Raw genomic sequence first — 27,120 nt, 5'->3', positions numbered from 1 at the left:
GGCGTCACGGCCCTGTGACGTCACCGAACGTCCCCGTCCCCGCGGGTCCCCGCTGACCGAGCGTTCCGGCCGGGCCGGTGTTTCCGGGGAAGGACGCGCTGGCGCTTCCGGCGCGGGCGGAGGAAGTGACGGCGGGTTTGTTGACAGCCGAGGCCGCGGCGGGGGGAGCGGGCCCGAGCAGGACGCGGAGCCCGGCCCGCCCGGGGAGCCGGGGCCAGCCGGGACCAGCCCCCATGGCGCCAGGTGAGTAGCGCTGCCCCCGCCCGGCGCGACCCGCGGCAACAGGCCTGCCCGGGCGGGCGGGGCAGGACCCGCCGCCCCCGGCGGGGCCGGACGGTGCCCCCGGCGCAGCCCCTGTCCCCTCCCCGGGGCAGCCGGGCCCCGCCGCGCAGCGCTCCGGCCCGCGGCTGCGGCGCTGCCCGGCCCGGTGACCTCGGCGTGGCCGGGGGACGGGCTCCGTCCGGGGCCGCGCTGCCCGCGGGGCCGGTGCAGACCATGGCGGCTGAAGGAGCCCCAGCGCCCTGAGGGCCGTGACACGGCACGCCGGGCCGGCCGCTTGGGCTGGCGACCTACGGAGTGAAAATGCGTGATGTAATTTAATTCAGTGAGCTGCAGGAGCATCTTTACTGCAGCAGGTAAAGATCAGCGTGCTCCCCGGTGAGTGCAGGCTGTCTCATTTACAGTGTCAGTCTGGGAGTTGCAGGCTTTGCTGGAACAGGGTAGTTCCATCTCCTCCTGCCTCACTTTCCCTGGTGTAAGAAGGGATGGTGTTTCCCCACCGAGGCAGTGATGACCCATCAATTAATGAAATCACAGTGACTTGCAGCTGCAAGATGCCAGCTAAAGTGACAGTGCAGTTTCCCTTCAGAGCATAACCTGTGCCAAGCTCTGCATTTAGATTACATTTGTAATTCTGGAGTCGCTGCAGTCAGCTCGTGTCAGTGCACATTGTTTGCCCTCTCCTTGGATGAGTCCCTGACGCTGGAACAGTCAGCTTTGCCAATCATTTCTGTAGCAGCAGCAGGGTAAACGTTGTGTGGTTGGCGTGGAGCCACGGTGAGTCAGGCTTGGCTCGGCTCCGGGCACTGCCTGCAGGGAGGCTGGGAGGGATGATGGGTCTGAAGTCCAAGGGAGAGGATATTGGCACTGGCAGCCCCAGGAGAGGTCCCCAGCCCCACGTGCCAGTGCAGCCTGGAAATGAGCAGTGTTTGCCAAGAGGCAGGTGGGTCCTGGGTGCTGGGGAGGGGTGAGTAGAGCTGGGTTTGGGTCTGTGGAAGGCAGGAGGGTGCTGTTCTGCACAGACAGGGCTGTGTGCCCATGCAAAGGGCTTTTGTGTGCCTGTTCCTGAGCCCCTGAGGAGCTCAGAGTTCCTTGGTGCACTAAGATGGAAGCAGATCTGTCAGAGAGATAAATTGGAAAAACTACTGGCAGTTTTTCCACTGAAGTTCTGGTCACTTCTCAGTTCTTGCTCTTGAATTTTCAGAGTTTTTCATGCATCTGTCTTCAACTCTACCAAAACTACATGGCACCAGGCTGGAAAAAGCACTCGTGGCATCACTAGGCAGCTTCATCCTGTGTGAAGCTTCCTGAGGAGAACAGTTAGACAAATGTTAATGATTTTCCAGCCTCTCCAGTTACTTTGTTTTTGTCACACATCGAGGTTATGACTAGAGACAGTATTGATCAGGGCAGCTATTGGCACTTTTACTTGCCTCTCTGCTGCTGAGGTGTCATGTCCTCAGTCTAAGGAGGGAGAGGCCAGCTTGTGTTGTCTCCTGGAGAAAAGGTCACAGCAGCTGCTCAGATATCTGTAATAAATCAGGAGGATGAAAGCTTTTCTTTGGTCTTATTTCAGTGTAACCATTCTTGATATTAACCTTCTGCCTGGGATTGTGTTGGTGGATCACGGGGAGCTCAGAAGTTAAAGGGCAGCTGATTTCTTCAGGGCTGAGATCAACCAGCTGCATTGTGCTGCTCTCAGCAGAAGGGAACAGAGGCTTGTCAGAGCCACAGGAAGGCAGTCCTTGCCCTCTGGTGCTCTGAGCTGCTTGGACAAGTCCCAAGCACTGGCCCTTTCCAGCTGCACGTGACAATAGATTGTCAATGGGAATTTGTTTTCGAGTTCTCTGGCTGTCAGTAGTAAACAGTGGAAGAACACTGGCTGCAGGGACCTCCTGTCTGATGGCACAGGGGAACTGGTAGGGACAGCAGAACACGCTTCCCAGCTGGCTCAGATCTTCCTGTTGATCTTGCCTTTCTGGAAAGATTCTCTTCAGCAAGCTTCAGGCAAAATCAGGCAAGAGGGACTTGTTCTGGAGGTGAGGCCGATTCATCTCCAGAGCAGACACAGGACAGCTTCCTCCCACTGCATTCCCTTTGCCAGGACCTCCCAGCCAGGGAGACAATGCTGTGCACTCAGTGGCACATTTCAGCCTTGACTTCTCACCTTGGTTAACTCCAAAGGTGAGAACTGTGGATTCTGGAGCTCCTCCTTTATCAAAGTTGAAAACTCTCCATTTTCATTGATTGGACCTCATGCTCCTCAGTGGAGCTGTTGTGGCACTATTGAGAAGTCTCAGTTTTATGTTCTTGTGACCCCCTGTCAGCACTCAGTGACCAAAAGAGCAAGTTCCATCCTTAACACCATGATTGGAGAGAGTTTAAAGTATAATTTGTGTGATTGCTGAAGTTCTGGGGGTTTTTGCCTCAGCATTACCTTTTGGAATGATTAGAGTGATTAAGCTGAGGAATGGGAGTTGAACTCTTCTGTCTGGTACTGATACCATAGGAATGAAGGAAAGAGAGCAGCAGAGGCTTTAGGGAAGCAGAGAGCTGGTGACACACAAGTGTCCTGCTATTTGCAGCTGCAGGATAAAGATCAGAAACAGAATATGGTTCAGAACATTGTGCAACAACTTCTCCAGCAGTGGCTGCTCAGCTGTGGTGCAAAGAATAACAGCTACCTCCACAGCATCAGTGTTCTCAGGGCCAGCAGGGACAGACTTTTGATAAGACATAGCAAAAATAAATATTTCAACACAATTTTTTGTGTCTGTGGAAATATTTAGAAAAGTTTACACCTGCTTGTAATGTGATTTGACCCTTTGAAAGTGAAATGTCACTACTGGTCTTCAAGCTAGCTTCTCTGATAAGCCCCTTGGGGCCTCACTGAGCAAGTCTTGATAGCAGAGCAGTCAGGTCATTTAAAATCAGAACACAGGGATAGCTTCCCCCTCTGTCTGCCTCACCCACCCTTTATCCCGTTCTAAAAATAAAGAAGGGCAAAAGCACTTTGCCTTTTTCCAGTTTAGTCACTCTTTGTGACAGATTTGGGGTGGTGAGGCTGAGCTGGATGTAGATGTCCAGCACAATCACAGTCCTTGCCTTTACACTGCACTGGGAGATGGATCCCAGACCAGTCTGTGTGTTTCCCTCTGGCTTCTGATCCACTTCATGCTCTAGTTCAAGGACTTGCATGAAGCTTCTGGCTTGGCACTACAGAGAAACACTGAGCTTGAAAATGAAACTTGACTTGGAATGTTGACAAAGAGAATGACAGGCAGAGATACAGGCCCATAGATCCCACCAGTGCCTTAGAAAGGATTATGCTGACAGTAAATGTTCTGCTGGTTTATCCAACCCACCCTGAAGGAAACCAAGCAACGTGGCTTCTACCACTTCCCTTTCTGAGGGCCTTTGTCAGCCAGATAACCCTGCAATGAGGAAACATTTTGCTGTGTAGTCTCATTTCCAAACACATCACACTAACTCATTCCCACAGTATCCCCTTGGAGTGGGAACACCAAGGAATTCAGGGCACACTGCCAGAGGGGCCAAACTGCTGCAGGTCCTTTTGGGGTCAGCAAGTGATGAGCTGTAAACACAACATCCTGCTGGTGTGACAGCTTTGTGGGACACTTGCAGCTGTGCCTTTCTCAATGCATCTTTTTTCCCTTCTCTGCTTGCAGCTATCCTGATGGCCCCATAACTTCATCCCAGGACTTCATCTGAGGGAAGGATCTCCCGCATCAAACGCTTCCTTGTGCTCTTCCCCTTCCCATCATTTCCCTCAAGATGGCATCTGACAGTCCTGAGTCTCTGATGACCTTGTGCACTGATTACTGCCTTCGCAACCTGGAGGGGACTCTGTGCTACCTGCTGGACAACGAGACGCTGCGGCTGCACCCCGACATCTTCCTGCCCAGCGAGATCTGTGACAAGCTGGTCAACGAGTACGTTCCAGGCCTGCCTTGGGAAGGGGCTGGGAGCTCAGAGAAGGGGGAGTACAGCTCTCCAATTGATCACGTTGGCAAATAAGGGTTTGCACGAACTTCAGGAGGAAGTGCTCCCTTTTGTACTGCTGTCATTCTAGTTTCTGTGGTAGTCTCCCTTTCCAAGTTAGTCAGAGCTCAACGAGATGCTGTGAAAAGGGAAATTAAAAGAGTAAACCCAGAAAGTCACTGCTTCTTCCTAGAATGTCAGTGAGCAACAAAGAAGCCTTCCCATTTCCTGTCACTGAAGCATTACAACACTCTGTCCAAGCAGAGAAATAAGAGTCCAAAGTGCTAACAGATGTTAAATTTTAAGGCTGCTGCTCCCATAGTTTTATAAAGCAACTTGTTTCCAGGGATTTATGTAGTTTGGCTGTCACAGTCTCTCTTGGCTGAACTTGTGCTCACAATGTCTGGCAGAGAATTCTGGCCAGCTAATTTTCTGAAAAATGGGAATGGCGGGCGGGGGGGGGAATCAAATTATTAAGTTTAAACAGCTAGGGAAAAAATTCCTGGAGTCTGTGCTTGCCAGAATCCAGTTTGCTCACACACACCGAGTCCTGCACAAACCTTTGCCCAAGATTTTCCTAGGGATCATTGGTTCTGTGCCAGAAGAGGTGGGTGAGCTCCTTTGCCCCAAGGGCTGATCTGGGTGATACTGGGAGGGGGTGGGTTGGTGTGTGCTCACAATTCTGTCATGCTTCCTTGTCAGCAGTGCAGGTGCCAGAGCTGTGGCTGAGCCTGTGCTGTGCTAACACCATTGCCCCACACAGGTACGTGGAGCTGGTGAAGACAGACAGCATCTTTGAACCCCATGAAAGCTTCTTCACCCTCTTCTCAGACCCACGGAGCACCAGGCTAGCTCGGATCCACCTGAGGGAGCACATTGTGCAGGACCAGGACCTGGAGGCCATCAGGAAGCAGGTGGGGTTGCACTGACAGCTGCCACATCATGTAGCAGCATTGCAGGCACCAGCTGGAATCCCAGACACCCAGAGATTCCCAAGGCTCCATCCTTTGCTGTCCAAGCCTTCTTTGGAGTAACCTCAGCTTCTCCCTTCCCAGCTCCCAAAGCCACTGTTGGGAATGGCATAGGACACTGGTCAAGTTGGGTGATACATGGTTTCAGGCTGTCCCAGTGGGAGGTGTGGGTCAAACAGGGTGAAATATCTTTAACCTTGATTTCCCTTTTTTCAGGATCTTATTGAGCTCTACCTGACTAACTGTGAGAAGCTGACAGCCAAGAGCCTGCAAACCTTGGTGAGCTTCAGCCACACACTGATCTCCCTGAGCCTCTTTGGCTGCAGCAATATCTTCTACGAGGAGGAGAACCCTGGGGGCTGTGAGGACGACTGCCTGGTGAACCCCACTCGCCAGGTCTTGGTCAAGGACTTCACTTTTGAAGGCTTCAGCCGCCTGCGCATCCTGAACCTGGGCCGCCTGATCGAGGGGGTGAACGTGGAGACTCTGCTGCGGCCCCTGGCCTCCCTGGCAGCTCTGGACCTCTCTGGGATCCAGCTGAATGATGTGGGATTCCTCACCCAGTGGAAGGACAGTCTGGTTTCCTTAGTGCTTTACAACATGGACCTTTCAGAGGAGCACATCCAAGTGATTGCACAGCTTCGCAAGCTCAGGTCAGCAGAACTGTTCTTCCTTCTTTTTATCCTTCTCTAGCTGACAGGGAAAGGTCTTTCAGGAATGGTCTTCTTGCCTGCTCTCAGAGAGGCACTCACTGCCGGGTTCAGCTTATAAACCTTCCTGTGAACAGGCTCACTCATTGTATATATCTACTCATCACTGTACATATCTGACATGTCTAAAGCCAGCCTGAATTTTGCTTGTAAGAAGACACCACTTAGCAACTTCCCATTGGAATAACAAAAAACAACACATATGTCACCCCATCACCCCCACTTGGTGTGCAACAGGTAGAAGACACTTTTGTGAGTGGGATGTTGGCTCCAGTCTTCGGTACGAGCCAGCAAAGTCTCTCTGTCCTGTAAGGAACCCCACCTGCACACAGTGCTGGTCAGTTTGTCCCACCACTCCCTTAGCAGCAAGATTTCCTCAAAGCTTGAGCATTTAGATACCTGAAAGAAATCAGCATAATGTAATAGCCTGGGGTGAAAAAATTATAAGATGAGGTAAGCAGACAAAAACCTGTGCAACTTAATTTGTGGGCTGAGGCAAGATACGTTTCTGGGGATGCACAGATCTTCTGGTGCATCTTAATCTCTGGGTGGAAATGCTCAGGTGGCTGCTGTGATGCAGTTTGGAAAAGGCAGTTTCTGAGCCTGGAGCAATTTCCTTTGTGCTGTGTGGCTTGATGATTCACTGTGGTCCATTCCAAATAGCCTCTACCAGATACCTGTGTGCTTTGGTTAGACACAGGGCCAGCTGCTGCTGCCAGAACCTACAGAACCACATTCCTGTATCTTGGGAAGGAACTAATGATAAATAATAATCACACTTGGCTCTGGTAAGGAGGCAGAAACCCCAGCTAATGCTTTCCAGGCTGTGAGATGCTCTCTATCCCTTGCAGGCACCTGGATATCTCCCGAGACCATCTGTCCAGTTATTACAAGTTCAAGCTGACCCGGCGGGTTCTAAACTTGTTTGTGGAAAACCTGGTGAACCTCACTTCGCTCGACATCTCAGGGCACACCATGCTGGAGAACTGCACTATCCCCAGCATGGAGGAGAAGATGGGCCAGACAAGGTAAGGGAAAGGCAGTTACTGAGGTGTACTTGGGTGGATAGATCAAAGATGAATTAAGAACAGTTCTCTCTTCTGAGTTCCCAAATTCTGTACATCTAATCAGTACTAAAAAGCAGGATACAACTCTTGCCAGGTTCCCCTGACAGTAGAGACTGGTGTGAGAATCAGCTGTGATTGCTGTATGCAACACATGTAAGGACTTGTAAGAGTAATAAAGAATTCATCCCATCTGCCTGCTATGCATATCTGAAGTATTTCAGTTCTTTTCCACACACACATTCTCCCAGGGATCTTCTGCTGGATTTTTTCCTGAAAGGACTCCAAAGCCCTTTACACATTTCCTACACAAAATACTCTTACCCTTGTGGAAATCCAGGCTCTTCTGACAGAACATTTATACAGTGAATCAATACATCAGCACTCATAGGAGGGCTGTGTGTTTTAGGACCTTGGAATCTAAAGGCCTGTTTCAGATTTGACCTGAATACCGGGCAGATCAACCCTTGGAAATCCTGGTGCCCCTCAGCAGAGGCATACCTAGAGGTCTGGTTTTCCACATCAGCTGAGAGCTCTGCCCTCCTGTTAAGTACTTGCTGAACAGAATCAAAAACGTGAGACAGTACTGGCTCCTTTTCACCAGAGCTGGTGAAAATGCTTTTGGTCAATAAGGAACATGGCAGCCAAAACAGTGTTCTTGAATGCCCACAGAAGCAGACTTCACATGTCTGTCACATTACAAATACATTGGATGAGTGAAATCCACAGCCCTTTAAGAGGAAATTTTCATCCCAGCTAGTGAATTTCCAGTACAGATTTTACCTGGGAAAGCTTCATGCTGTCTGCAGTAACTCTGACTACTGGTTCCATTCAGCATGTTCACCTTTCACTCAGGATCACTTGGGATGAATATTTAGAGTTATGTTCATAAGCAGCTGCTTGGTATAAAGTGAAGTGTAGCTTTTACCACTCTGGGGATGGCAGTGCAGTCAGAGTGAATGGAGGGCAGCCATCTCTGTGGCAGGAGACACCTGAAGAAACATGGTACCAACACGAGCAATCTCTTGTGTTTTCCCCCCAGCATTGAGCCAGCAAAGAGCAGCATTGCTCCCTTCCGGGGTCTGAAACGACCGCTGCAGTTCTTGGGCCTTTTTGAAACATCCCTCTGCCGCCTGACCCATATCCCAGCCTACAAGGTAAGGATGCTGCAGGAATATTGGCACTAGGAACTTGTTAGAAGGTGAAAGAACATGAGAGCCGTGGCTGCCAGTAGAGTGGAGTTCTTTGGTTCTTGGGTATGAAAACTGAGCTCTAACCTTTCAATAACTACTTCATAATGCAAGAAAACTGCCAGAAAGCAAGACCTGTACCCCACGTAGTTTTTATAAGGATTGAAAAACATTGGAGAAAAGCATGGAGAAATCATCCTTCCTGGAGGATGTCTGTGACTACAGAAAAGGATTTAAGACAGTAGGAGTCCTACTTTTGAATAGCATCCTCCTGCCCCAAAGGTGCCCTTTCTCATCCCTCTGGACTGAAAAGTGACTCAACCTCTGTCTCATCCTGGGCTGAATCTCCTCTCAGGGCAGAGGGAAGGTATACCCTTTGACCTTTCAGAGTTTCCTTCTCATGTTGGTTTTCCTCCTTCATAATTTCTCCCCTGACTCTGCTCTTCCACGCCAGGTGAGTGGAGACAAGAACGAAGAGCAGGTGCTGAACGCCATCGAGGCTTACACCGAGCACCGGCCGGAAATCACTTCCCGGGCCATCAACCTGCTTTTCGACATTGCCCGCATCGAGCGCTGCAGCCAGCTGCTGAGAGCCCTGCAGGTAAGCCTTGGCCTCACCCTGACAAGGGGAATTTTGCACTCCCAGTCTTTTTTTTTCCACCCTGGGACACTATCAGGCCATTCCAGAGAATGTTCCAGTAGCGCAGTGGAACTGGGTACCTTCATTTCCTAAGCACGTTCCTGCAATGCCTGGGCCACGCTTTCCTTGTGGGCTTCTAACAGTCACTCCAAGAACTAGCAGCAAGTCTGTGGCACTGAAGCTTCGTGTTGCTTCTCTACAGCTGGTGATCACAGCCCTCAAGTGCCACAAGGATGACAAAAACATCCAGGTGACGGGCAGCGCCGCGCTGTTCTACCTGACCAACTCCGAGTACCGCATGGAGCAGAGCGTGAAGCTGCGGCGCCAGGTCATCCAGGTGGTGCTCAACGGCATGGAGTCCTACCAGGAGGTCACAGTAAGAGCAGCCCAGGCACCTTTGCTTCCCATAGTCCTGTTTCCCTGTATCAGTTCTTTAGCCTGGTGTCAGCATTTGGGTTTCCTCTGCCTGCAGGGAGTTAAACAAGGCAGAGAAGTTACTGCCTGCCCAGGTCTGCTCCTGGTCTCCACTCGGCACATGGAGGGTGCTCCTTTTTATCCATGAACAGTGGTCAAAGCATGTGTGTGACACAGATAGCCAGCACTGACTGTGGGATGAAATTGTTGTGGGTAGAGGGGATGTTGAATCAATAGAAAGAAACATCTCAAATCTCTGTACTAGAAGTCTGCTGTGTAGAGAGCCAATAGGCAGTGAGGAACTGGCTTGGAAAGCAATGGGCTCTGGATATTGGGTGGCCTTGCGAGACTGGAGTGACAGTAATGGAGCATGGCTAAGGCACAGCACGAGATCAGAGGGTAACAGAAATCTCAGTAGGTGTAGTCAGGCAAGAAGATGTTTTCAGTACCAAGGAAACATGAGATGGTGGGGTCTGTAGCTTTTGTAGCCTCTTGGCCCAGTGTTTGCTTCCTTCTGACCCAGGTCCAGAGGAACTGCTGCCTGACCCTGTGTAACTTCAGCATTCCTGAGGAGCTGGAGTTCCAGTACCGCCGAGTGAACGAGCTGCTGCTGAACATCCTCAACCAGAGCCGGCAGGACGAGTCCATCCAGCGCATCGCCGTGCACCTCTGCAATGCCCTGGTCTGCCAGGTGGACAACGACCACAAAGAAGCTGTGGGCAAGATGGGGTTTGTCATGGTTGGTATGGTCCCAAGTGCTCACTTAGCCATAACCCAGGCTAGGACAATTCCCTTACAGCTGTCCATCAAATGCCTCCAGCCATGATCCAACCTCGCAATATCACAAAGGGAACCAGTGTCCCATCAATGCTGAGCTCTCCTGGAACCCACCCCTTGCTTACTAGCACTGGAGGTTATGATCTCAAAGACAGGCTGGTGTGAGGGCAGGAAGGCACTGTAACCTAACTCCTGACCTCACCACACGAGGTTATTTCTAGATCTGGTACCACCTTGTGAGTCTCCTTCTGCTTCTCCCCAAGTTTACATCAATTTCCCAACTCAACCCATACCCCCACATTTTCCAAGAACTGCAAAGGCTTTTGCTTTGGTGCAATTATGGCACATCCCAGACCTTGTCATATAGCTCAAAACTGACTCAGCTGCAAACTCAACAGCTCAGGGACTGTGGCTTACTTCAGTTCTGTGAACTTACAGCTTGGAACATGACCCAGTCCCACTGGTTTAGAGAGATTATCAAGTAGGTTCTCTGCAAAAGATGAAAATTTGCCATAACTACTGTGATACTGCAGGGCTGGTTAGGTTTTAGCTCCATGATTTTTGAACTGTTTCACACTCTTCCCCTTTCTTTGCCCACAGACAATGCTAAAGTTGATTCAGAAGAAGTTGGCTGATAAAACGGTGAGTGTTTCCCCCCAAAAAAACCCATATACATAGAGTATTTTTTCTTCAGTCTGACTTAGGCATGGAAATCAGCTCAGAGTGCCAGCTCAGCTTCTCTAACAAACACAAGACATCTCAGCTGATGCTGCAGAATTTCTTGTTCCAGGGTGAGGGCAGGGGAATGTGACAGGGAGGCAAAAATATTAAACAAAAAACCCACTTACTGACAAGTTGAAAGTGAACAACAAGGTTTTCTTACCTCTGAAGTCATCTAGGGTGGTGCCAGAGAGGAAACAGGTGATTGGTTTGCACCAGGCTCCTGCATTAGCAAAGCTCTGATTCTGTCCTTTTACCTCCAGTGTGATCAGGTGATGGAGTTCTCCTGGAGTGCCCTCTGGAACATCACTGATGAGACCCCAGATAACTGTGAGATGTTCCTAAACTACAGTGGCATGAAACTGTTCTTGGAGTGCTTGAAAGTAAGTGTCTGATTGTCTCTGGAGAGATGCTGACAGGAGCAGTGGAGGTGCAGGTGCCTGGGCAGGATCCCTGGCTCTGCTCCTCTCCAAGCATTACTTCCTACACTTCACAAACAAGAAAGAAAAAGCTTGTGTAAGTTCTTTCTCGCATCATTCCACTCAGCCAGTAGAACAGAGAAACCTACAGTGAACACATCTTCCCCTTTGCCCATCTTTGCTCAGCCCCCTCAAGCAGAGCAGCAGTGAACAGTGGGGCTGGTTCTGACCCTCCCTTTTCACACCTTTAGCACCATTTGGCACCTGCCACGGAGCCAGTGCTGACTACCCAAAAGTACTGAGCTTTTCTAGATGTGCTGTACAGCCTTTTCCCAGGGTTGCTTGTTCTCAGCATCACCAGAGTCCTGCCTGTGTATAATCCTGTTCCTTGCCTGGCCAGGAGTTCCCAGAGAAGCAGGAGCTGCACCGCAACATGCTGGGCCTCCTGGGCAACGTGGCAGAAGTGAAGGAGCTGCGCCCGCAGCTCATGACCTCCCAGTTCATCAGTGTGTTCAGGTGAGTGCCTGGCTGGTGACCAGCTGGCTCTGATCTCTTCTCCTGAATCACCTGGACACTTGTGAATCTTTACTGCATCAGCAGCTCTGAGTGATCTCTTCTCTTTTCGCAGCAACCTGCTGGAGAGCAAAGCTGATGGGATTGAGGTGTCATATAATGCCTGTGGAGTGCTCTCCCATATCATGTTTGATGGTTTAGAGGCCTGGGGGATCTGTGAGCCTCACAGAGAAGAAGTTGTGAAGAGGATGTGGGCAGCCATCCAGAGCTGGGATATCAACTCCAGGAGAAATATCAATTACAGGTGAGCAATGGAAAAGATTGGCCTAGTCACAGGGGAGCCAGGATTGTCACAGGAAGGAAACACCAGCAGAGAGAAAGGAAGAGAAAGAGCCTAACATGGAGGCTCTGTTCAGAGTGAAAGAGAAACATCTTCAGGAACATATTCTTTAGTGAGGGTTTTACATCTTCCTTTGAAACATGTTATATAAGATGCTGGAATTAGACACCTTACCTGGCAATTCCTATGGGAGAAGTTGGCAGCCCAGCAAGAATTTCTCCTGCAAGTTGCTGCTGAAATTGAGTAGTTCAGGAAAACCATGGTCAGTCTAGGACTGCCTAAGCATTTTCCTCTGATACTGCTGTCCTTTGCAATCTGTCCTTTTAAGTCTGTTTGCTTCCCAAAGCCACATTCTTTCATTCTTCTCTGGGGCATATTTAGACACAGGTACCAGAAATCCCTTCAAAGGTTAATACAACTGCTGGAATCCTGTAAACCCCTTCCTGTAAGAGGTTATCAGGTACTCAGAATTCCCTTAGTGCTTGGCAGGGATCCAGAACTGGCATACCAGTGCCTGTTTACAGTATAGACAGTATAGTTGTCAGAAGAAACACAGGAACCCTTGCAGGTGTGCAGCCAGCTTTGCCTGGGCATAGTTTGGGCTTTGTCCCTCCTCAAACTGATCAGTGCTGCTGGATTTCAACTCTTGTGAGGAAATGCCTAATGGAGGATGGAAATCAGTTCCTGGGCTCAGTTGCCTCCATTGCAGCTATTTCTCTGAGCAGTGTGTTTGTGCTGAAGTGGTGGGGCCTGTAATCCTGCCAACACTGTCCTGGGACACTGACAGCCTTGGTGCCAGAATCTTTGAAATGCCAGTGGATTTACTGCTGTGATATCTATGAGCAGATCCCTTGCTGTATTGTATTGCTGTGAGTGGCAAAGGTGTTGAAAGAAGTAGCTCTTGGGTTTTTAACAATTTCTGTAATTCTGTGCAGGTCATTTGAACCAATCCTTCGGCTTCTTCCACAAGGGATCTCCCCAGTCAGCCAGCACTGGGCCACCTGGGCACTCTATAACCTGGTCTCTGTCTACCGTAAGTTCTCTTTTTGAAATCATATTCCCTGCACTGTAGAAGTTGAGGGGGTGAACCTGGGGCTGTCAGCAGAAAAAGTCTTGCAAGATAAACTATGTAGGTAGAGAAAACCTTTGAATGATGCAGGAATTTCCAGGCAGCACAGCCAAATAAAGCTATTTAGACTTGGTGTGTAGGAAATTCCTTCACTGTTTTGATCCTCCTCCTTCCCTTCCTGCCACCCAGTGTACAACACTGTTGTGAGGGTTCACAAGGACCTGATTTATTCTTTTCTCTGCAGCTGACAAGTACTGCCCACTGCTGATCAAAGAAGGTGGGATTCCTCTCCTGAAGGACATGATTAAAATGGCCTCAGCAAGACAAGAGACCAAGGAAATGGCCCGGTAGGACACCAGTACACCATCACAAACTCTCAGTTTAGCCTTAGTTTAGTTTTTAATTCTTCCACATAAAGTGAGGCTACCAAAGCAAGGCCTGTAGTGATGTGTACAAGAGGTATGAATTGAATACAGGAGAAGCAGAGGAAAAAGAGGATGAAAACAATACTAGAGATGTTCATAGGTGGGCAGTACACACAGATCATTACCAGGCAGCTGGGCTGCAGATTGGCTTGTTGAGCAAGGGAGGCACATGGCTAATTGCAGTTCTTAGGCCAGTAGTCTCCAGTTATCACTTTGCCCTGTACTTGGGTGGGCTGCCTGTCCTCAGAATCATACTGGCCTGTCACTGAACTGCCAACTGCACAGTTAAAACAAGAGCATTTTTCAGAAGGTAGAGTCCACATTGCAGTGACACTTTTCTTTGGAGTCATCCTTTAAGAGCTGTAAAAGCAGTTTCTGATCATTGGCAAAGTGAGAGCTCTAATTTCATACCTGCAGGATGAATGGAAGAGAGAGGCAGAGACCTGGGCATACCTGGTGAGTGAGCAGCAGGTATTCCCACAGCTGAGGGTTGCTAAATTCTGTAAGGGACTGGAGCCTGCAGAAGACAGTCACAGTTACACACAGTGTGTGGGATGGGACAGGTGACAGCACAGTGAAGGACAGACATTTGTATTAATGTATTTCCTGGTGGGATTTAAAGGCATCTGAGGTTTTGGGTGTGGGGATAATGAATGAATGGTCACAGCTGGATCTGGATATGCACTACCAAAACTTGACATTCCAAGCTGGGAGCTGCTTTTGTGGAGTTTAGTGGTTTTGACACAGTTTGTGTCTCAGATACAAACAGGACATGGTTACACAGAAATCACCTCTGGGACAGTTCTTACCTTACTGTCCCACAGCTGAGGTGCAATAAGCTTTAAACTAAACCCTCTCTCCTTGTCCTTGTTTTATCCATAGGAAAGTTATAGAGCACTGCAGTAACTTTAAGGAGGAGAACATGGACACTTCCAGATAGAGGCAATCACCCAGTGCCTCTTGCCAGCACTGTATCCAGCTTCTCTCTAACTCACTGTACATAGGGAGGACTCTTTCTTACCAACTCGCCCGTTGGAAGGAAACTTTATGTGTGTGTGTGAGACCCTCAGTAGATGAAGGTGAATAGGGGAGGGGGGAGGGACTTTTTGCACAACAAAATGCTTTCCTTAACTTAGTGGACTTTTTTGTTATGAAGTTTCAGGTTGAAGTTCTGTGTGTATGATTTCTGTATAAAAAGAAAACAAAAAACAAAGACAATTACATTATGTATCTTTTAACCTTTTATTTTAGACCACACAGAGAGCCTCACATGACCATGAGCTTGAAGACCTAGTTGTGTGATCACTAGTGTGACATTTATTTCCCACTTTTTAGAAAATTCCCTTTTGCTGTACTGCATGAGGTCCTGTGATGTCTGCAAGAACACCAGTCCAATCAGCATTGGCTGCTCAGTGGGGCTGCAGGCAGTGATGAGTTATTCATTTGGTTAGAGAGGCTGGGGGACACAATACCAGAGAGATAGACAAAAAGAACTGACGTTTTAGTGAGACTTAAAAATGGAGAAAAAAGAGAAGACCTTTCAAGCTAATTCACTCCCTTAAGGGCTTTTTAATAGAAGACTCACATTAATGGAAGCATTGTTAATTCTGTGTGGGTCATTTGGAAGTAAGACATTCCCAATAAAGTCAAGAGGTCTGTTTTGTCCCCATTGGCAGTACAGTAGGATCTGCCAGCCCACCCAGCCTCAGAAGGTCAGGGATGACAAGAACCAGTTCTATGTTCTTATCTACACAGAGCTTCTCTCTTGAAGGGAGCCTGTGCAACAAGGCACAAGGTTTGTTCACAAAGGGCTACACATCTTCATTCCAGTCCTCCACCACCTTTTTTAGCAGTGTTCTGTTTTATAGGGAAGGGCTACAAAGCCAGAGTATTTCCCTCTGCATACTCTACTCTGCTAGGCCCTAGTCCCGAGCAGCTGTACCCCCTTGTGCAAGTCCCAGGAAGGCACTGGAGCTGTTCTGCCCATCCTCAGTCTGTGTCATCACAAGCTGTGCTCAGTAGCATCACAGTGTCCCTTCACAGGAAGCTCACTGCAGCACAGCTGCTGGAATTGGAGGTGGGAAGTCTCCAGGCACCCTCTGAAGGGCAGTCCCAGGAAACAGCACCTTTTGTTCCACCCCAGCATCTTCCCCCTATTCTCAGAAGCAGAAGGCCCTATTCCCATCTGACTCCCAGAAGCACTTAGCAGTGCAGTCCCAGTCCCTTCAGCAGCATTACTGCAGTCTGTGTGGCACAGGTGAGAGGAGAGTCCCACTGAGCTGGCCTTCACCTGTGGCACTCCAGACCTATAATGGCTCAAGAAGCTGAAGATCACGGTTTGCCTCACAGCCAGGCACTCAGCAGCAACAGTTCTCTGTGTCACAGCCCACTGCTCATCACAGCTCTTTGACAAATCCTCCCTTAGAAGGGACTCAGAAAAGATCTGCCTGGTAGAAGGAAGATGAGCCCATGGCCGTGCAGGCTGGGACATTTCAGGCCTCAGAGCACAGCAACTCGCTGCTCTCTTCCCTTGTACACTTTGCTCTTGGATTTGAGTCGCTGCTATGAGGTTCTGCTAATGCTCAGAGTTCATGTTGTCCTTGTGAGCACGTTAGGGATGGATCCTTGATCCACAAACTGACACTTTAACTGACAGAACACAAATGCCTGGAGAGGTTTACTTTTACTGCCAATACGGTGTTATTCAATGTCTTTTTTTTTTTCTTTTTAACCATACGTCAATTTGTTTTGGTATTGTGAGATCTGTACTTTTTTCTTTTAAGTATTTTTTCAAACTTATATATATTTTTGTGTCACTTTTAAATTGTTTTCATAAGATTGCAAAACTTGACAAATTATACTTTTTTGCAGTCATTTGAAATGTATTTTTCTCTTATTCTTGTTTCCCAAGAATCTGTGTCCCTATGAGCTTATTTCAAGAACTGTTTTCTGTGTAACATTTGCTAATCTTCCTTCTAGATGCAAAACTAAGAGGGGCTGCAAATACAGCCTTGGTTGTTAGGGGAGTCAAGCTTTGCTCTTTAACTCCCCATTTAGTGCTGCTGTCCTTGGGAAGTTGTTTCACATGGCAGTACCACCCACCACATCTGCTTCCTTTCCAATGCCCATGTAGTGAAAGCTCCTGTCACTAAAATCTTGAACCAAGTGACAAAAAGCACTCAAGATTGGCCGTGTTGGCAAGGTGGGAGTAGAGCAGAAGGGGACAGATGACAGGTGTGAGGTCTCAGAAAGCCTTGTCCCCAGAAAGCAGCTGCCATGCTGGGGAGAAGTGAAGCTGGGGAACTCCCATCTCAGCTGGAGCAGATCCCAGCCTCTCACTGCAATCCAAGCCGAGCAGTTGGGCTCTACTCTGAGACTTTGGCACAACTACATCAAGGCTAATAACAACCAAGGGCTTGGTTTTACCTGCCTTGAGAGCCCAAAGGTTTGGGTTTTCCAAACCAGTGCTTCCACAAGTTGAACAGTTTCTGGAGTCTCACCTGCTGCATCCCAAACTAACAAGATCCACACTGCATCAAAGTTGTTTCACACTGCAGAGGTAACCTCTGTTCTCACTGCTCACAGACCCTCAGCAAGCTGTACCTCAGCCCAAACCAGGATAAAAATATTTCAATTTCTAGCAATAAGGAGATGAATGGAACCAGGCCAGGCTGACAGAAAAGCTCAGCTTGCTGAAATCTGTCACCATTCCCAGGTGAAAGAGGAAACTCTTAACTGGGCAATTGAAGAAAGCCTCACCTAAGATTTTGAGTCAGGCCACCAGCAAGGTGAATGTCTAAGACAGCACATTAAAAGGAATAACACCCCTGTTAGAGTAATGTGAGCTTTGCCTGCAAGCTTCAGTGTCTTCAAGATTTTGTGAGCTGAAAAGTAACATTTTCCCCTCAGAAAGGATCAAAGAGTAAAAAGTGTCCTTTGAGCACCAGAACACAATCCAACAGTTCCTCCAATTGAAAGTCTGAAACCAGCCTGAGCCTCAGTTTCCCTAACTGAAACAACAGGCATAATGCATGGCCTGAAAACATTTTTTGGTGGCAAGGATTTAACTGGTGCCATAGAGCCAGAGCTGGGGAGAGTTGCCTGCAGACTCAATATTCTGCAAAGGAAGGGAGGGCAAAGTGGCAGATTTTTTATGAAGGTTTAATGTAAAAAGGGAAGTTGGATACCCTGAAATGCATGACTGTTCCAAGGATGCCTCTCAGGCCTTCCAGCTTTGCTGGATCAAAGGAACAAGCCAGGAAACTTCAGTTCCACATAAAATTCTACAGCCAGTGACCAACCCTGCTCAGAAAACCAGAATGGGGTTCTATTTTTCAAATGAAAATCCAGCTGTAGAGAAGCTCATAGCATGTAAGGATATTGCAGAGGGGCTCCTTGTGCTCAGTAGCTGTTGGCCCACTCAGACTCTTCATGTTTTCACTACTACATTTCCTTTAATATTCCAAAGCTTGGCAAGCAGAGCACGAACACGACTCAGTAGCTCCCTGCAGAGACTGTGCCAACAAAGGAACCCTCTGCCTGAACTGTGTGTGGTTTCCTTCCTGGCTGGAGGCTGCCCTGTCCTCCAGTGGCCCTTGTCAGTGTCCCAGCAGTGCCAGGTGTCCATGTTCTCTGGAGCAGATAAGAGCAAATTGGTGAGCAACTTCCCACCAGTGCTTCCATTTTACAAAATCTGTGGGAGGAATTGCTCATAGGATTGGCATCTACTTGGATGATGTTTAACACCCAGAAGCATCAGACTTTCTCATCTAGACCAAGCCAAGAAAGTTTAGCACTGATATTTGTGGCAATCAGAACACTGCAGATAATTCATCTGCACCATGGCTGCTGGTTTCCCTGCACCTTCCTACTGAAATTATCCTCTTCAGCACTGAATCCTACCCAGCTTATCACCTTGGCTAGGCTTCTGCTGCTGTCACTCTGGTCTCTGCAAAAGATGAGTGGGAAGAAAAGTCTCGGAGCTGTGAGTCAGTTCCCTCTCATTACCTGAAGAAGGCAATTAATTACCAGTAGGGCAGGAGCTAGAGGGCACTGCAGTCAGGCACTACCCATAGAAAAGACATTTCCTTGAGACTGTTCAGGGAGGAGTCTGCCACAGCTCAGGTGTTAGAGGACAGCTTGTGCTGAAAAAAGAGAATTAAAAGGAGGGAAACAGCTGGTCTCCAGGACAACCATGTGTGTGGATGAAGCACAGAGGGCAACAGTCATCAGGAATAGATGAAAAGCAACATGGGGGCTGAAGGAGGAGAGAGCACTTAAGGAATGAGTGAGATACTCTGCTGAACTGAAACACTTCTGCTTTAGCAGACTCTTTTGATTTCATGTAATTGTCACTGATCCTCTCTGTAACTCTTTTCTTGTTTTAAAAAAAAAAGTTTTTAAGCTAATTAAATATGTATTTCCTTGTTTTGCAATGAAAATACCCTCAGTTATAATGAGCAAGTGTCTCCTTTTACTCTGTCCATGGACCTGCCTGATGCTGAGGCCTGGTTCAAATGTTTGCACCTGGTGAAACTGAGCAAAAAAATCAAAATGCACAACTGTTGCTTCCTTACAATTCTGAATGAATTAACTTTTCTGTTGTATCCATTGGATACCCACTGTGTATTAAACTTAGTGCTCAAGAGTGTCTTCTTCCTTTGTTCTATGAATGTGGTTTATTTAGGTACATTACTGGTCCATTGGCTGTCATATATTTAATTAAAAATGAAAGGAACTGCCACGTGTTGATGATGCTGTTCAGTGCCTTTGCCTTTCATCACTCCAAAGGACACAATACTGCTTGTCAGCAGAAGAAAGCAGTGGAGGACAAGAGCATTGTTAGGAAATTGTGTGAGAGGAGAAAAAAACCAGGACAATATTTGAGTGTCCAGATTGCTCTGAACTCTCTAATGTATTTGCAGCTCACACTCCACAGCCTGGGCTTTGTAAGGGGTGGGATCTGAGCCCTTAAGAAAAGCCAATGTGCTTTAAGGCCAGCCTGACTTTCTTCTTAAGACCCTGGTCCTGTGAGGGCTCAGTGCCAGTAATTCAGTGGTCACTGTGGAGTCTGTAAAGGAGCAGGGAGAACAGGAGGGGAGGAGCATTTCTATGAAACTGAACTGCCTCTGGAAACATGCCGTGCTCTAAGAGTCCAGAGAGATACCTGAGCTTTCCAGCAGCATGGGATTCTGAGCTGGGATGCCCAGATTCTCCCCAGAAACTTACTAGTAGAGACTTCTGTAACTGAGCCTAATTTCAACCAGTCACTGAGGCTGAAACCCTTGAGACAAGAGATGAGCCCTGATCTCTGCAAGACAGGTTTCAAAGCTAAAGGAGAAGATAAAAAGAGTAACATGCACCAAATTATTTTAATTGCAAAGAGGGTGAGAATATATTCCTTAGGACAGATTATTCTAGAACACCAAAATGTTTCTACTTTCAAGTGGAAAATATTATTACTACTCAAATTGCTTTAATTAAGCTTTAAGATTTACACCTCTCTGTGAAGAAGGAAAGACACTACCCACCTTTTTCTGAGCACCGGTACAGCCTGAGGTATCTGAGGGAAAAGAGCCGTAGGCTTTGCCTTTACCTAGAATTGAAAATAAAAAAAAAGTTAAAAAAAGAGAAAAAAAGAGTTTGAAGGATTGCTGGAAATTCAGTTGACAATTTTTCTTAACATTTCAACCCAGCTGTCTCAGGTGAACCATTTAAGTGACCCACACAACCAGGTGCATTCCTGGCATCAGCACATGGCCACTGACTCATATGAAGAGACTAAAATAATCAATTTGTGGGCAAACAGTACCAAGCAATCCACTGCCAGGTGCTGGAGGGTAAATTTATAATTTATAAGGAATATTATATTTCTTTCCAAATTTTTATTGGGAAAGGTAACAAAAGCAGCAAGGTAGAACTATGTTAAAACCGAAAGGAGTTAAAGCACTGATTTTGGAATTTTTACCAATATGTGATAACATTCATCCTTAAGACACTCAAAGTGCTATATATGTGCTACAGTCACCTTGGTGGTTTTTTTATCGTTAACAAAAGACAAAAACCAAAGGTGCAATTCAAGGTGCATCTCAGGTGCACTTCAGTTGCTTTTAGGTGTCTGTTCCAGCTGAGAAGAGCCTGTACACACCTGCTTCCCTCGGCAGCCCTCGGGGGGGTTCAGTGACCTCCCCCAGCCAGGAGCCTCTTGACTGCAGCCATGTCACCCAGACCAAGTCCCTCCGCATGTCAGACGTTCTCCAGGCTCCGTTTGGTTAATGGGGCCGTGTAGCTGCTTCCAGCCAGGCACAGCCTCTCTGCGCTTCTTCCCGGGGGCTGGAAACCAACACATGGAACAACCACGTTAGCGAGAGCAGGACTAACGCAGGGCAGAACCTCGGGAGCCTTTGAACGGCGCCTGCTGCCCGACCTCGCACAGCTCTGTACGCCCAGCAGCGCCTGCCGCGGTGGGACGGAGGCTGTGAACAGCCCCAGAGCCCGGGGTGAGGCGGGGGACACGCGGGAAGGGCTCAGGAAAACCACCCCTCGGGGAAAGGCCCCGCAGGGCACAACAACGCCGGGCGGTGTGGGGGACAAAGGAGCCCGGCGACCGCGGCTCCGAGACGGCAGAACGCGGGCCCGCTCTGGGAGCGGAACCCGTCCGCCAGCCCAGGAGCCTCCCCCGCAGGGCTGGGCCGGCCTGGCCCCGCCTCGGGGCGCTGCCCGTGTCCCGCCCGGCCCTGCCAGCGCTGCCCTCAGGCCTTCCGGGCCGGCGGGGCCGTGAAGCCGGGGGGCCATGGGGCCCGGCGGGCGCTGGGTGCGGGCGGCACACACGGCCCTCAGCGCGGCCCTGCTGCTCGGGCTCCTCCTGCACCGCACGGGTGAGGCGGGGAGGGGGCGGCGGGGCCGGGCCGGGGCCGCTCCGCCCCCGGGGCAGGCGGAGGACGCGGATGTCGGGCGGGCCGTGCGGCCCCCGCGGGACACGGGCTATCCGCACCCTGGGGTGCCCCGAGGGCCGGGGGTCTGGGAGCCCCTTCTCAGCCTCTCCTCTCTCCGCCTGGTCTCTCTCCATTTCCCCTTCATAGACTCGGGACCCCTTTGTTGAGGCCAGAGAGACAAATCCAGTTTGCTTCACAGAGCTGCTGCTCTCTGTCCTTCATGGGTACCTTTCAGATCTGCAAAAGCAAGAGGAGCGCGGGGAGCTGCTTCAGCCGCTGATCTTCGTTTTGCTGGTTTTATGCTCGATCCTGCTGTACTTCAAGGTGTCTCTCATGGATCCGGGTTTTGTTAAACCTGAAGAGGAAGTGAAGGTAGATCCCTTCATGAATAGAACAAAGTGGAGCAGCTGTAAAGTCTATAGGCTTTTCTGCTTTTTCCACTCTGCTAGATAAGAACAATCTGAAACAGTTTCTGTTGTGCTGGTGCAGGACACATGCACAGACCGTTGGAGATGAGGACAGACTGTCTCACACTGGTATTTTGTAACAGCAATAGGGTTTACAGCCTTTAAATGTGCCTTTCACACCACACTTCCCTTGTACATAACTGTGCCTCAAGTCCTCTCCTAGAGCAGAGACTGCAGTGCCCTGTGGAATGTGTATATGACCTATTTTACAGTAACCACTGCTAAGTGGTACAAGTGCAAAAAAAGCCCCAAACCGAAGGGCAGGCTTGGCAGACAGTGCTCTCTGCAGCTCTATTTATTGAAGTCTTTATGGATTTGTTGCCCTCTCAGAGGACACATGCACAAACAAGTTACAGTGAAATAAATTGAGATGCAAAGTTTCAGTAACTGCTAGTCTGCTCAAGGTTCACTGCCTTATAGACTGTAGGACAAAAGCATTATCAATCTTAGTCATCCATCATTAATGCCAGTGTTGGCTGTGTATGACTAATTAACACTGCTCATACCAAAAAGACATTGTTAGTGTGTTTAGAAGTGAAGTCTAACCTTGTTTTTGTCCCAGACTATATCTTGTCCACAGTTATTTCTGCCTCTCTGCAAACATTCTTTGGAGGGTTACAGTAACCTGTTCTCTCTCACTGTACCATAATTATCTGCAGTTTCTGTAGGAATTCTAATTAATTATTTTGTTCCTAATGATAGAGATAACAAACACTGTGTAACTGTTAAGTAAAAGTATGCAGCAAGACAGCTCAGTCATGCCTAGACAGGAGCTCAAGAACTCTCCTCAGTCCCTTCCTTTCTCTTTTTTGTAGGAAGGTGAAGATAAAGGACAGGGTGTGGTGATCCCTCAGATTGCAGGTGACATTAAGCTGCGGCGCTGTGGTTACTGCCTGGTGAAGGTGGGCATCCAGAACGTGCTGGAAGAGGAAGGGATGAGTGATTTGAAACCTTACATTGTTCTTCAGCTGCTGTGGGTGGTCTGCAATTGCTGCTTAGAGGAGGCTGGGCAGAGGCTACACAAGTAGTAGTGATGGACACTGGCACACAGACCACTTTTCCAAGGCTGAAACAAGTCTCTGCTGGCTTACAGAAACAAGAATCTTTTTTTTGCCATGAGAAAATTGTATTCCACACTCTTACTACCATGTCAGCCAGACTTTGCAGTACTGTCAAATAAGTTATTTTGAAAATACCTTTATAGTCAGAAAGGCAGCTGAGTGTAACATGTGGGAACTGCTCATTGTTGTGAACTTGTTCAGGGCCTTAAAACAGGAAAACATTGGCCTGAATGGTAAAAGACAGCATGAAGGAGAAACTACAACAATGAAATCAGCTCTTAAAACAGTTTGCCTAAGCCTAGAAAGACTTGTTTTCAGAGTGATCCTTATCAGTTTAATGAAATTAAGCATTACCCCAGCTCCCATAAATTCCCGAAGAGTATCAGTCAGGAGGAATGAGCTTATTGCAAGAAGAAAAGCTGGCAAAGCATTTATACACTGCAGGGGACAAATCCTAGGAAGCACTACTTTTCTCAGACAGGTCTTTCACCTTCTCTGTGCCTGGTAATTGAGCTGTTTTCTGTGCAAGTGTCTTGTACTCACTCACATGGAGGCACTTCTCTGTACATCCCCAAAAAGCATCACATCCCTGCCCACTCTATTTGATAGTAGTGGTTCCAGTTTTTCACCTCAGTACTCTGGCTCATGCTTTCCTGACTACACTGATTGGCTTTGTCTCCCTCCTTGGCATGCTGGACTTCCTGTAATAGGTAGATAAAAAAGAAAATGTGTAGATAGGAGGAGTGTGGGAGGATCACTTAATTTGAACGCCACCCATTTGGGTCTTGACCAAAAGAATCACAATCCCTTTGATTTGTCTTAGCAATGTTGATGTGCCGTTGTCTCACAAGTAAGTGTTTTAGGGACAATATTGTGGGGAAAGACAGATTTGGATGATGTTGTCTTCTACAAAACGGGAGTGGGACAGCCATGAACTACAGCCAGTGAGTTTTTTCTTTCCCTGATTGTGTTTTGCAGCAACCCATGAGAGCCAAGCACTGCCAGCTGTGCCAGCACTGCGTGCGGCGCTACGACCACCACTGCCCCTGGCTTGAGAACTGTGTAGGAGAAAGGAATCACCCCCTCTTCATAGTCTACCTGAGTGTGCAGCTTGTGGTTCTGCTGTGGGGAGGCCATGTTGCTTGGTAAGGCTGGGAGATGGCTTTTGGACCTCTGGGATTGCTGAAAGTTGTAGTGCTCCTTGGGCTGGCTTAGAACATAAACTGGCTCTGGATCTTCATCCTCTTTTGCATCCTGGAGCTCCTTAATCTTGAGTAGTCTCTGGTAATTTAGGTTTCATTGTTCATTTTCCTTCAGTCCCTGTAACATGATCTTTGTTTACACATTCAAGTGCTGGAAACTCCAACAGGGTTCCAGCTGTTCAGGAGGGGAGTTAACCCAGGGTGATTGTGTCTCACAGCTGCCAGGGAAACAGCATCTTCTAAATTTAGCTTCCAATTCCTGTGGTGCAGTCTCTCAGGACTTCATAGTATATTAACTCTCTGTAGTCACGGATTATTAGCAGCTCATTTGTTATGAATCAAACTTAAATGTGTCATCAGGTTTGCTTAGTTTATGAAACTAGTTCTGCTTCTTTAACTACAGATTTATTTCTGTTTGAATTGAAAGGTCAGGCCTCTACTTTGAACAATCCCGGGAGTGGCTGCAGCACAACATTTTCCTCCTTGTGTCCTTCCTCCTGATATTCATATTCACCATTGTGGTCCTGCTGCTGCTTGTTTCCCACCTGTACCTGATCTCATGCAACACCACGACCTGGGAGTTCATGTCCCACCACCGCATCTCCTACCTGCGGCACTCCGAGCTGGAGAACCCCTTTGACCAAGGGATAATCCTCAACCTCTGGAGATTCTTCTGTTCACGCCACCTCACTGCATGGGAGAACATCTATTTTCACAGGAACACTGAGCCTGTCTAGTCCCAGTGTGCCAACACACCTGGCAGGCTGCTGGGTAAAACTTTGTTAATGCAATGGCTGCTGTTTCCTTGCACTGAACTTTAACACATCATGGACTATGCAACCTGCTCCACAAGCTGTTCATCTGTAAATTACATTTCAGGGATAGTCAGGGCTATTTTTTATATATAAACAACACTGTTAAAGGCAAGAATACAGTTCTGGGAAGGGCAAAGCCAGCAGAGCTGATTTCCAGGCTGAGCACGGTATCTCTCTAAATTTATTTCCGTTTGTTAAGTGCATTCACATCTTTCCAGAAGAAATGCAAGATTAGTGTGACTATTCATGTTCTCTTCTCCCAGGTCTCCTTCGCTTTTTGCTGCTAGGGAACAGCAGCAATTACACATAAAATCAGCCAGGATCAGTGTAATTCCTGTGGCCTTTTTTCAGCCAAGTTCCGACTGTGAGAACTGCAGTGCCTTTTGGCAGTAGCATCAGGCATGTAAGAGAAATATTTGAGTAAATATTTAGAGAGTCAAAAGCAGATTTGATTTTGTCCACATGCCTCAACTTAATGCTTTCCATGAAGACTTAAGGCTTAATACTGTTAACGTGCATAAGAAAGAGCTGTTAGACATCCAATTAATCTTATGAGATAATTAATCTGTATTTTGTGATGCCCTGAGCAGCTTCCTCACAGCTTTTTAAGTTGATGATGCTGCTAACAATTCACTGGTTTGAATCAAGTCAGTGAAGAATGATACCATCACTTTTCTTTGGACAGGAAAGTAATCCTTAGCTACTGAGTTATTTCTGCAGATAATGTTGTCCTCAGGCCTTTGCTGTAGCTTGGGAGAGAAGCAGGAGCAGAGGTGTGTACCTCATGCCTAACTAAAGTAACACTGTTGGTAAAACTACTACTACTACCTCAACTCACCAGTGACATTTTAATAAAATAATACCATTTCAATGCAAGAGAAAAGCTTCCAGGTCCTGAGATGAGATGCTGACAGCTTTCAGGACAGCAGCAAGAGGATCTGTTTTCCATTGAAATAAAAGGTCATACTTCAGATTTCCATGGGGAACTATAAAAGGAGGTTTGGGATGACCCATCTTAGCTTTAAAACAAAAAAGGCTGTGGTGTGAATTTTAGTCCTGACCCTTTTCTGTTAAAAGAAAAACAAACAAGAAAAACCACCACAACAAAATGTTAGTTAAAATTATCTTGTGCCTTAATTGTCTTGGCTCAGGAATTAACACCAACTCAGAAGCACTCAGGGTTTAAAGCTGGTAAACACTCATGAAAATATAGTGTAGTTACTAAGACAGCACGACAGTCCAAAAGCAATTTAAATGCAGCAAAAGATCCCTTTTTAGACCAGCTCCAGAGTCTGTGATTTGTGCACAGTCTGCTTTGTTCAGGGTAGAAGCTTTATCAGAGGAATATCAGAATGCTAAGGATTGTTTTTGTAAAGCTGCTACACCATTAGAAGTATTCTGCAGCTTGCTTGTGTTGCTGTGGTACCTGCTAACTATGGATCATCTGTCACACTGCAATTCCTGGTTCTTCAGGTATCAGTCAAGTGAAAGTTTATCAGCAGGTACAACAGCTCAAAGCAGTTTTGCTCTGTCTGGTATTTCTTTAACATACACCTGGGTGTTAATTTACCTTTTTTTTTTACTTAACCATAAATTATTAAATAAAATATTAAATACGCATTTTTAAATTGTCTATGACTCTCTCTTTGAACCTAAGTTCTAGGTTTCACCTGTGCTACCAGTCCACTGTGCTACCTCACACTGCACAGTGGCCTTGAACTAAAGCCACAAAATACACCACAGAGGCCAACAGCAACTGCCACTCCAACAAGAGTGAGGAAAATGTGTATCCTGCTCTAACAGGCCAGTGCAGTGCCAGGGTGAGCAGGAGATTGAAAGGCTCTTTGTACATGGGAATTTTCAGAAGCAGCTATACTTGGCTCTGAAAATAGGAAATCTAGGTTGTGTGTGAAATATCCCTGGTTTGCACAAACAGAGCTCCTACCTCACTGAATCCTGAAGCACTGGGACCTGCCTTGGCTTAACAATTCCCTAGATCCTTGTCTCCAGCTACTGCACAGTTGCCTTAGTCCCACTCTTGTCTCCGTCTGGTGAAGACAAACTGAAAGAGTAATGATTGTGTCCTTGTTTGCATCAGATGCCTTATC

General features: G+C 47.8%; 2 protein-coding genes across 2 annotated transcripts; both read left to right on the top strand.

Annotated features, from left to right (window-relative positions):
* Positions 1-84: 84 nt before the first annotated feature.
* Positions 85-19,284, top strand: ZER1 (zyg-11 related cell cycle regulator). The gene is made up of 16 exons (XM_064393792.1): positions 85-243; positions 3,969-4,232; positions 5,045-5,195; positions 5,469-5,905; positions 6,814-6,990; positions 8,069-8,183; positions 8,671-8,817; positions 9,059-9,232; positions 9,794-10,009; positions 10,648-10,689; positions 11,031-11,150; positions 11,587-11,702; positions 11,815-12,003; positions 12,975-13,072; positions 13,353-13,455; positions 14,416-19,284. Exons 2-16 carry the CDS (start codon positions 4,075-4,077, stop codon positions 14,471-14,473), a joined length of 2,301 nt encoding a protein of 766 aa, XP_064249862.1. The 5' UTR covers positions 85-243; positions 3,969-4,074; the 3' UTR covers positions 14,474-19,284.
* Positions 19,285-21,254: 1,970 nt separating this feature from the next.
* Positions 21,255-26,643, top strand: ZDHHC12 (zinc finger DHHC-type palmitoyltransferase 12). Its single transcript, XM_064393813.1, has 5 exons — positions 21,255-21,410; positions 21,703-21,839; positions 22,750-22,836; positions 23,974-24,140; positions 24,625-26,643. Exons 1-5 carry the CDS (start codon positions 21,326-21,328, stop codon positions 24,932-24,934), a joined length of 786 nt encoding a protein of 261 aa, XP_064249883.1. The 5' UTR covers positions 21,255-21,325; the 3' UTR covers positions 24,935-26,643.
* Positions 26,644-27,120: the final 477 nt, after the last annotated feature.

The sequence above is a fragment of the Passer domesticus genome, chromosome 18 (assembly GCF_036417665.1).
Source record: "Passer domesticus isolate bPasDom1 chromosome 18, bPasDom1.hap1, whole genome shotgun sequence".
Taxonomy (NCBI): domain Eukaryota; kingdom Metazoa; phylum Chordata; class Aves; order Passeriformes; family Passeridae; genus Passer; species Passer domesticus.
This window is presented reverse-complemented; position numbering and strand designations above follow the sequence as displayed.

Excerpts from the sequence above, each read along its gene's own strand:
- ZER1 (XM_064393792.1), top strand. The coding sequence starts at position 4,075 with ATGGCATCTGACAGTCCTGAGTCTCTGATGACCTTGTGCACTGATTAC. Across the intron at positions 13,073-13,352 it reads TAACCTGGTCTCTGTCTACC|CTGACAAGTACTGCCCACTG; the intron begins GTAAGTTCTCTT and ends TTTTCTCTGCAG. Across the intron at positions 13,456-14,415 it reads GAGACCAAGGAAATGGCCCG|GAAAGTTATAGAGCACTGCA; the intron begins GTAGGACACCAG and ends TTTTATCCATAG.
- ZDHHC12 (XM_064393813.1), top strand. The coding sequence starts at position 21,326 with ATGGGGCCCGGCGGGCGCTGGGTGCGGGCGGCACACACGGCCCTCAGC. Across the intron at positions 21,411-21,702 it reads GCTCCTCCTGCACCGCACGG|ATCTGCAAAAGCAAGAGGAG; the intron begins GTGAGGCGGGGA and ends GGTACCTTTCAG. Across the intron at positions 22,837-23,973 it reads GTGGTTACTGCCTGGTGAAG|CAACCCATGAGAGCCAAGCA; the intron begins GTGGGCATCCAG and ends TGTGTTTTGCAG.